Source organism: Elephantulus edwardii, unplaced genomic scaffold, assembly GCF_000299155.1.
Source record: "Elephantulus edwardii isolate Elephantulus edwardi_28Jun2011 unplaced genomic scaffold, EleEdw1.0 scaffold00294, whole genome shotgun sequence".
Lineage (NCBI taxonomy): Eukaryota > Metazoa > Chordata > Mammalia > Macroscelidea > Macroscelididae > Elephantulus > Elephantulus edwardii.
Window position 1 is genome coordinate 303,531 of NW_006400044.1, and position 10,726 is coordinate 314,256.

General features: G+C 37.5%; 1 protein-coding gene across 1 annotated transcript in view; it reads right to left on the minus strand.

The window, feature by feature from the left end:
* Positions 1 to 10,726, minus strand: part of HPGDS (hematopoietic prostaglandin D synthase) — a 39,125-nt gene that overhangs the window by 17,882 nt on the left and 10,517 nt on the right. Inside the window, exons 2-3 of the mRNA XM_006900745.1 lie at positions 10,208 to 10,300; positions 5,060 to 5,169 (exon numbers count right to left, since the gene is read on the minus strand). Of these exons, the coding sequence (XP_006900807.1) occupies positions 5,060 to 5,169; positions 10,208 to 10,300 (203 nt within the window). The remainder of the gene's footprint in view (positions 1 to 5,059; positions 5,170 to 10,207; positions 10,301 to 10,726) is intronic.

Genomic DNA, 10,726 nt, shown 5'->3' on the forward strand with positions numbered 1-10,726 from the left:
CTCCCAAACTTGAGCAAAGGCTCTTCACTTAGCTCTGGTTCTGTCTGTGGGGGTAGCAGTTCCAAGGCCAATTCCATCTTATGTTGACTCTCTGGTTTGGCCATGGCTGCTGCTTCTGTAAGCCTAGCTGGCACTGCTGCTGTTAAGTCTAGCAGCCATGAGAATGTCTGGCCCTGAGGGTATCTACTGCATGCCTACTTCTCCTTTGTTGATGGTGAGAGATTCTCTCTGTTGAAATGGCTCAACTTGATGGAGAGACTAGCCAATCCCCTTGTAGATAGGCTAACACAAGCTATGTGCATATTTTTGTCCATGCACTTGGCAGAGTCAAGCTCAGTGGCTGGGAAAGCCTTCTTATTTTTTTTTTTCTTTTAGGAAAACCACTTTGAATAATAAACTTCCTTGCTCTTTTTAGACAGTAAGTTCTTCGTATAGCTTTGTTCTGAGCACAACTGAGTGTTCTGGGATTCCCATTCTTCTCAATGTTAGTTATAGTTTGTCATGATCCACAAAGACAAATGTCTTTGCACAATCAATAAAACACAGATAGACATTCTTCTGGCATGCTCTTCTTTCAGCCAAGATCCATCTGACATGAGCATGGCCTCTTCTAAATCCCACTTGAACGTCTTCCATTCTTCTGTCACTGTATTCTTTTAGTTGGTTTTGGATGATCTTCAGCAATATTTTGCTTACATATAATATTAATGATACTGTTCTATAATTTCTATATTCTGTTGGGTCACCTTTCTTGGGGATGGGAACAAATATGAATCAATTGACTAAGTAGCTGTCTACCAAATATCCTGGCATGTCCATAGTTGCATCTGTTAGCTGGTTTCCTATCGATTCCTGGCACCTTATTTTTTGCCAGTGCCTTCAAGTGCTGCTTCAACTTCTTTCTTCACTACCACTGACTCTTTTTTAAAAATTATTATTCTTTTTGTGTGAGTGTACCGTCAAATCAGATCTGACAGGTACAGGAGGAAATTGTTCCTCCTTCCCCAGCAGAGCATCTGGTGGATTCGAACCATGCGCCTCTGGGATTGTAGTTGCAGCTCCTTGCCACTAGGCCACCAGAGCTTCCCTACCACTGACTCTTGTTCATATGGCCTCTGAAATTTTTCAGTGGTGACCAATTCTCTTTGGTACAGAGACAGTGTGTTCCTTCCATCTTCTCTTGATGCTTCCTAGATCATCCAAGATTTTGCCCCTGTATCTCTCAGTATTGCAACTTAACATTTGAATGTTTTTCGGTTCATGAAAAGCTGTTGAAAGAAGTAGGTGTAAGTTGATAATTTCCTCCTCCCTGCAGTATCAGTGGATTCCCGCTTACGGTGACTTTATGCAATTTTAAGGCTTTGCTCTTTCAGAAACAAATTTCCATGCTTGATGCTGTCTTCAAAGGTGACTTAGAATGGCAAACTTATGGTTTCTAATAAACTCCATCCATTTACATGCTTAGACTGAACTTCTTAATTTCCATGACCTTTATCATGTTGTTATATGCTGCTGAGTTGGAATAGACTCATAGCTGACCCTCCAGCAGATTTTCAGAAATTGTGAATCTCTGGAGAGGAGACTGTCCATGTTTCTCCAGTAGAGCAGCTGGTGAATTAGAACCAAGTGCCTTTGGGTTGGCAACAACTCTTTACCCATTAGACCACCAGAGCATTCTAGCTTTATCATAGATTGGAAATAACTATCTGACTTCTGTGGAAGCGCAGAATCTAAACTAAATGGGGGGAAAGGAAATTTTGGATAAACATTCTCTAAGCAGGGAAATGATTGATATTATTTTAAGAAGAAAAGCACATTAACTTATAAGAAACTTATTATAAAAATAATTCTATTAGAAATTTATAAAGAGAAGGATTGATGGATAAATTTGAGGATTTCTTCCCTAACACAGCATAATTCTTCCTTGATATAATCAGCGAAATAATTAAAAGAGTTCTCAGAGGAGGTGAGTTCCAGATTGAAAGTGTTCAGCAAGGAAAAAGCACAGTAGATGAAAACAAGATCACACTAGTATGTATCGCTGTAAACATCATAGAACAACAACATTTACAAACTGTTAAGAGAGTGGGGAAAACATGTCATATAAAACCTAACAGGACTTAGGTGGAATTCAGACTTGTCAGTCTTTAGAAGGCAATAGATAAATGTTTCCTAAATGCTGGGGATAGTGGGATAAGTTACAATATCATTCAACAAAACTGTGAGGGAAAAGGTATGAGGATAAAATAGAAACATTTGCAGATAAATGAGACCCTAACCTTTCATTTCCTAACATCAGTAAGCTGTCGGAGAATTGCTCCACAAAAGTAAGTTCATAAAGCGGGAAAGGAACATAGGGAGGAGTAAAAGGAAATAGATTTTAGGATGCAGCAGGCTTCCAGAGCAAACAAAGCAGAGAGAAGCACGATAACTCACAGAGAGACGGCTCCATAGCATCCATCACCATCATTCCTCTGGTTACCAAGATGTCCTTTTAGCCCCTAGGACACTAGAGAGATAGACTCTAATATACGGAGCATATATGGCTAAGGGACAGCGCAGGAGGGGAAGACCCTCTATGAGGTGGATTGATTCAGTGACTGGGATAACCGGGATGGGTGTGTCAGAGGCGGTGTGATTGGCACAGGACAGAGCAGAGTTTAGGACTGTTATACATAGGGTCGCTAAGAGTCTCAAGCAACTCGTCAGCACATAACAACAACAACTACATATGGCTGATATAGGAGAGAAAGAAAGAAAGGAAGGGGAAAAGGGAGGGAGGGAGGAAGGAAGGAAGGAAGGAAGGAAGGAAGGAAGGAAGGAAGGAAGGAAGGAAGGAAACAAGAAAGAACTAGGACTCTAACTCAAGAGAAGGGATTTTTGGCATTAGACTTAGGGAAATCTGTTGATGACAGATGTGCAAAAGACTCAGAATGTTCTAAAAAGGAGGACAGAAGACTCCAGGTCAGATATTACCAAGAAAATAGTGGCAATGGTCATATGATGATCATATGATGTTGTGGACCTTGAGGAAAACATTGTTGGTAGCCTATTGGCAGTTGTAGGATGAATTAGAAAGAAAGGTAAAAAGAATTCAGAAAAATATCAGAATAATTGCTAATGGTGAGGTAAAGTAGAAAATATAATCAAAACCTAGGACAGTGTACAGTTCTGTATAAAATATAGATTTCCTAAACACTAAATATTGACTTAACTAAAAAATTCCATCCTACTGCCACTGAGGCAATGCCATTTCACAGAGACCTTCCACCAGTTTCTGAGGCCATAAATCTTTACAGAAGATTACCTATCTTTGTTCAAGTGGACCCTTTGAGAAATATGACCTATTTGTTAGACGCTCAACTCAATGTACTCCTTAGCAAAAAGTTTGTTACTGATGTGTGTGTCATGGAGTTAGAACCAACTCAAAGCTGAATGTCTAGTAGGTTTTCAGGGGCAGTAAATTACACAAGGGAAGATTGCCCAATCTTCTTCCCCAGCAGCTGATGGATTCAAACCACACACTTTTCAAATCACAGTTCAGCTTCTTACCATTATCTCACCGTATAACATCACATTATTAAGAGCTTAGAAGAAAGGAAGCAGAGCTGATGACTATGTTGTTGCTGTTGAGTCGCCTGTGACTCATAGTGACCCTATGTACAACAGCCCTAAACTCTGCTCTATCTCTTGCCAATCTTATTATCTCAGACACACCTATCCCCATTACCTCAGTGACTGAATCAATCCATCTCATCCATGGTCTTCCTCTCCTACGCTGTCCACCCTCCCAAGCATGACATCCCTCTCCAAGGACTGGTCCCTCCCTCCTTGAAACATGTCCAAAGTACAACAGACAAAGCGTCAGAATCCTTGCCTCCAAGGAGCAGCCTGGCTTTACCCTCTCCCGGGCAAACTTGTTTGTTCTCCTGGCAGCCCGTAGTATAGTCAATACTCTTCTAGAAAGACAATTCCTATGAAGAATTGATGCTTTTAAACTGTCGTGTTGGAGAAGAGTGCAGAATATCCCACTGATTGCCAAAAAAACAAACAGATATGTCTTGGAAAAGTTGTAGCCAGAGTGCTCATTGGAGGCAAAGACAATTATCTTTCACTCACATATTTTGGGCAAGTTGCTATGAGAGGTTATTCCTTGGAAAGGGACATCATGCTTGGGAAGGTGGAGGAATGGTGAAGGAGAGGAAGACTATCAACCAGTTCGGTTGACACCGTGACTGTGTCAGAGATTGAAAGTATTACACAGGATAGGACACGGTTCAGATCAGTTGTTCATAGGGTCGTTAATAGTTGTACTTGACATGATGGCATCTAACAATAACAACAGTCATATGTCTATAAATAGCATCTAAGGCAAGCAAATAAAAAGAAGCCATATTAACATATCCTGTAGAAATCTTTCTCTCACATTGCCATGAGTCATGGCCAACTCATAGCTGACCACTCAGTAGGTTTTCCAAGGCAAGAAATTGCACAAGAGGAGACTACCCAGAGCTGCAAGTAGATTTGATCCTCTACTCCATACAGACTATGCTACCACATCTCCTTGTAGAAAGATGGATGTGTGTAAACCACTAAAACCACAGCCAAACCCAACCCCCTACAGTAGAATAAATTCTAACTCACAGGAACCTTCCATTGTGTTGCCAAGGCTATGAATTTCTACAGGAGGCAACTGCCATCTTTCTCCCACAGAGCAACTCGTAGCAAAGTGCCAAACTTTTGGTTAGCAGCCAGACACATTGAACACTACACAACCAGAGTTCCTAGCAAGTCCCTAAGAAGATCTGAAAGAGTTGCCTCTAGGAAAGGGTACAGCGAAGAGTTAGAATAGGGAATCCTGTACTTTGTTGTAAACTTTATGATATAATTTGATATTTTCAATGATATTTCACTGATTTTGAGGATAATTCAAGACTCCACAAGATTTTGTACATAGGATCACTAGAAAGTGGATTTGACTTAATGATGTGTAACAATTAGAATACGATTCCTGGCAAGTGTATGACTAGTCATAATTACAACAAACTGATGACATTACTTTTACTTCTTGATTTCTCTCTGTCCATGGAAAACGAGACACGAAATCATCCAAAGTGTCCACAATAGCATCAACTTGACATTGTTCTAATTCTGTTTTTCCAGCCAAATCTGTGGAACAGAGAAAGGATGTTTTATGTCCATGAATATACTCAATTTCTTTGACTCTGTGCAAAATATTTCTTTAATAGTTAATATATTCACAAGCTAAAAGAAAATCCAAAGTGATATAAAGGAAGTGTCAATAAAGGTTACATTACAGTTCTGTTCTCAGCGGACACATTTCACTTCCATACCAACATGCCTTTTTGGCAATCGCTTTTATTTATGTCTTTTCCATTGTTTCTTTATGAAAGTACTAGCAAATAAGCATATGTATCATTTGGTGACATGCCTTCTCCTTTATATCCTAAAGGTCTTTCCTTACAACTTTTTAAAAGGCACACTTACCTTTTAAATATTTTCTTTATTGGTTAAGCCACATGAAATTCCTTATATAGATGTGCCACAACTTATTTAACTATCTTCATTTAATTTAGTCTTGTTTTTTCTAGTTTACTAAAGCGCAAATACTGTTTATAAATAGCTGACCTGTATGTGATAACTTATTCTGTACAGTATTTGAATTTCAGACAATTTTGATAATATTTTCAGTAGCAACTGCTTTTGCTTGGAAGCTTTATGGTTTTCTTTTTATCCTCCCTCTTCCTTTCATTTGTTGAGACCATTTGCTAAAAAAAAAAATTCCATTTTTTTTAGAATAAAAAATGTTGTAAATTTTAGAAATCATACTTACTGATACAAACGTAAGAATTTTCAGTGTGGCAGAAGCATACCATGTGAATCACTTTTATATAACAAATCAACAAACACCATATTGACAGTGGGTGAATTTTATATAAATTTTACTTCAATAGAAGTGTTAAAATTGAAAGAAAGGCTTTAGTAACTTTTAATTTCTTTAACAACATCTATCTATCTGCATATACTTTTTTTTGGTATCATATTCAAAGATTATTTTTCTTTATGATCCTGAAAAGTTCCTCAGAATTCTCTTTATTCATCTTCAACCCTTCTTTGAATTCCACACTCAGTTTCATGCAGAGGTCGTCCCATTTAGCATTGTGAATCCTGAACTTCAAGACCACATTGTCAGTTTCACTTTGGATATTTCTTTCTCATTGTGGCTTTTGGACAATAAACCTCAACAAATCTCAAAATGGAGTCTTCACGTCCTACTCAAAACCAGTTCTTTATTCATTCACCCACTAATAATGACAGGTCTCTGGCTGTGGGTCAGCCCCAGATGGGGCTACAGAAGTGAACAAAGCAGATACATCACCTGTCAGCATGGCACTGTACTTATGTTACAGTGAAAGCAGATACTGACACAAGATTTCACACAGATTCATTTTGATTCAGTCATAGAGGAGGAGGAAGCAAAACCAGAATGGACCAAAATTCGTAATGTGTTACTGTATTGGAATGAATGATAAGAAGAATAGGACAAATCGAAGACTGACATGTGCTAGAAATTCAATCTCCCTCCTAGAGAACAAGGTCAGTGTGCTCACTGAATAGAAGAGCTGAAGACAGTGGTAACAAGCTCACAGACAACAGCCTCTCACTTTACTTTGAATGTGTCTCATGGTCCACATTTCTGGAAATAACCCAATTTCCTGCTCCAGGCTCCTGAAAAGACTTGCTGTTTCTTCCAACCCTCTTATTCCAGGGTTTTCTTTGGTAATTTTTCCCATCTCAATGATTATTCTAATAAATCACAGTTTAAAAAATTTGAGTCTGTTCCAATTTCACTGCATCAGCTATGGCTGGACTGGTTTAAAAGGTGTTTAACTTGTGGTGATCCTCTATCAAGTTTCTGAGGCTATAAAACTGAATAGAAAGGAGATTGCCTGTGTTTCCTCCATGGAGTAGCTGGTGAATTCCAACTGCTGGAGATGTTGGGTCTTTTGGTTAGTAGGACAACATGTTATTAATTACTCCATCAGACCTCCTAATGAAAACAGACTACATGTAACAATAACAAAAAGGTAGCAACAACTAAGAAAAGAAAACAAGGAAAATAAGAGAAAGTTTGTAGAGGAAGACTTCACACGATTACATGATAGATGCTAGGAGAACAGAGGTTCAGAAAAGTTTCTTTTCACAACAGAGTAGTGGCAGGGCTGGTTCACAAGGATACTGTTTTGTGATTCTCATTGCACTGTGCACTTTCCCCTACCACTTTCTCGAGCCTTTCTTCAAATCTCTGCAATGAAAACCTGGCAGAAGTGATCTTTTTAGACTGTTTTGATGTCTTCCAAGTGTTCTTCCCTAACTTTAGTCATGCCAATCAACGATAAAGTGTTGTAAGAATAATCTTCCAAAGTTACAGATAAAGGGATGTTGCAGAAAAGCATAAGAATTTAGATCAAATCTTACAACTCTATACTCTGAAACGTCTCTTTCCCCATATGCTTCTCTTTTTACTTCACCACTTTTCAAACTTATGGTTCTTTTTCTTTTCTTATACTAGTGTTCTCTCTGCTTGCAGGGACCTAACTAGTGATTTGGAAAGTCCTCAAAACAGCTTCATTAATATTATCTGGGGAACTGTTTAGAATGCAAATTCTTAAGCCCCGACTAAGACCTACCACACTCTGAAGTCAGGGCTTACAGAAATCTGTGTTTTAGGATGCTCCCCAGGTAATTGTGATGCACTTCAAGTTTGAAAGCGATTGCATCTCTTATGGTTGAACTCAAACATTATTTGAAATCTAATTTTCATAGTCAGAAATCATCTCCAACTTTCTGAACTTCCAAAGAACTACATATGTTGAGGTATATTACTTTGAGATTTTATTCTTTTTCATGCATAACTCTACTTTGGAAAGGAAGTCTCAGAATTACGACTCATTTCATTTTGTAATTTAACCAGGTATCTTGGTCTTGAACATTAGTGGTGGTGGGAGCAGTAAGGTAGTTGTGGTAGATGAAATGCAGGAATGATGATTTGTAGATTGATTAGAAAGGAAGGAGCTTTCAAAGAAACCCAAAGCGCTTTTGTACTTAAAGATTAGGTAGTATTGTCATGACGGGGAGTCTAGATCAAAGGCTGGGGCAGGAATTGTATAATAAAGGAAGGTTTGTGTGTTTTGTTTTTTTTTTTACCTTTCAAAGAGAAGAACAATAGAGGGGGAGGGGTGGGCAGGGAGAAAAGTACAACAATGAGTGAGTGGAAATTCAAAGTCTCTGTAAATTTTCATTAAAATTAATAATAAGAAAAATATATAAAGAAGAAGAAGTTCAGCAGCTTGCATTTCCATATGTAATAAAAAAATCAGTATAAAGCCTAAAAAAAAAAAAAAGAATGAGAAGAAAGAGAAAGGAAGACAGTGAACATAGAATGGAGAAAGGGTATCAGGCAAAGAACAAAACCGAATCTCTTTTATTATTTTCATAAATGTTATGGAGTACATTGACAAACTAAACAATTAGGAAGTTAACTACCCACTTTAGGGTGCCTCAGATGATGCTCTGTGAAGGCAAAGAATGCTTTTTATTTTTTCAGAATAAGATAAAGAGCATCATGGGGTACATGATTTATTCTTTTTCTTTCTTTGTTGTGATTTGAGTGACAAAACAAATTAGTTGCTATTCAACAATTCACACATATTTTCTTTTATAACATTCATTAAAATACCTATGAAGTAATCACACACTCTCCACTTCATCCCTGTAGCTCTAATTTCTATTAATTCTTCTTTCCTACCTCTTCCTGGAAAATCTGGATTTTCCAACAAATTCTGCTCTTTTGATCTTTCATGATTGGCTTTCTGTTTGTTTGTTTTGTGTGTGTGTGTGTATGTGTGGTTGTTTGTTTTTTTCCTTGTTCTGTACCTTCAAATCGGAGCCAAATGGCACAGGGGGAGATTGCCTCTCCTCCAGCGGAGCATCGGTGGATTCAAACTGGTGATTTGTTATTTTAAGGAGTGAGTTCACTTTATATTCCTAGTAGTTAGCCAAAAGTTGAGTCGTAAGAGTGAGTTTTGTTTCAGCTTCAAAGGGTTCTTCAGGGCGAAATGTGGAGGTTGCACTTGTCTCTAACCAGTGAGGCTGACTTTTTAAAAGTTTTTTAGTTTTGTACCACATTCCAGGCACTTCTTGGGGTTATAACTCCTCCTTTCCTTTCCCTTCTTTTTTCAATTTGTTTGTTTACAAAGCTCATATACATTGTGTTTCATATTACCCTTCATTCACATTGTGTACCTCCTTATGCATTATGGGTTTTTTAAAATAAAATTTTATTTTAACTGTGATTTTAGCAAATATTTACAGAGAAGTTAAATTTTCATTCACTCATTGTGGTACATTTTGCCCCCTCACATTACGTTTTATGAAATTAATCCCCATTGGACCTTGCCTATCATTACTCTGTCTTTTCACTTAATCCTTCCCATTCCTTTCCCTTCTCCCTCCACCCACCAAACTGTGCAGCCCTGCTTTAAAATCCCTTTTTGAACAGTCAGCAGTGTTAGTGGGCATTGTCTAGATTTTCTGGTCTCAGGGTCATGGAAGTTGTAAGAGAACCTGGTTTTCATGTCTGAGAAATCTCAACTTCCATACTATACACGTACCCTGTTAAGTAATCTGGCCAATTGATAGACATGCTCATGAAAGTTTAGGAGTAAAATGTACTTGTTCAATTTTTCACCTAAATTTTAATGACAGTGTAGGAAGAAGGTAAAGAGAGTGTAGGTAAACTTTATGTCATAAAATTAATTATGTAGAAAACTCATGGAAAATTAAGCTGATGTTATATTTTTCCAACATTTAATTTCATTTTTTTTGCACCAAATTAAATTAAACCAGGTGTTATCAACTCAATTTCAACTCATCTATGCCAGGGTATATTTGTTCTCTGTAGGATTTTCAGCAACTGATTTTTGTAACGTCGATCAGTGAGACCTTTCTTTAAAAGCACTTTTGGGTAGACTCACTACTAACCTACCAGTTAGTTCTAATTGTTTGTGTTCCTTGGATTCCCTTCTTTTTGTTGTAGTGTTCAATAATAAAGTTATTTCACTAATATTGAATATGTACCATGTGTTTTCCATTTCTAAAATAATCTTAAATATAAACATGTTACCTGTGTTTTTGGTCAGGTATCTTGCTATTGCTAGACTCTGGTGAAGAGGACATCCATCGACTTCTAAAATGGGAATTTTACCAAATGGAAGAGCTTAAAATGAAACAAACAAAGAATTAACTTCCAGAGCAAAATTAAGAGTTATATACGGTTACTTGCATTTTTTTAACCAACACTTTGAACTTGTTCATTCTCATTCAACTACCTGCTGAAAATTTGCATTTACTGAGGCAGAACCTACCAACAAGATCCATAAGTGATTTGCAGATGCCCAGATTCACCTAGGAATCCTGTTAAAATGTTAAAAAGTCACCTAAGAATCTTGTTAAAATATGAATTCTGATGGAAAAGAAAATTCTCATCCTGGGATCATACTGGCATAAATTTGTGTAACATCTGATTGTATAGAAACAAAACATGATTTTAAACAACTATGAGATATCATTTCACCCCAGTCAAAATAGCAAAATTTAACAGAACAGCAAGCAACAAATGCTGGCGAGGTTGTGGAGAAACTGG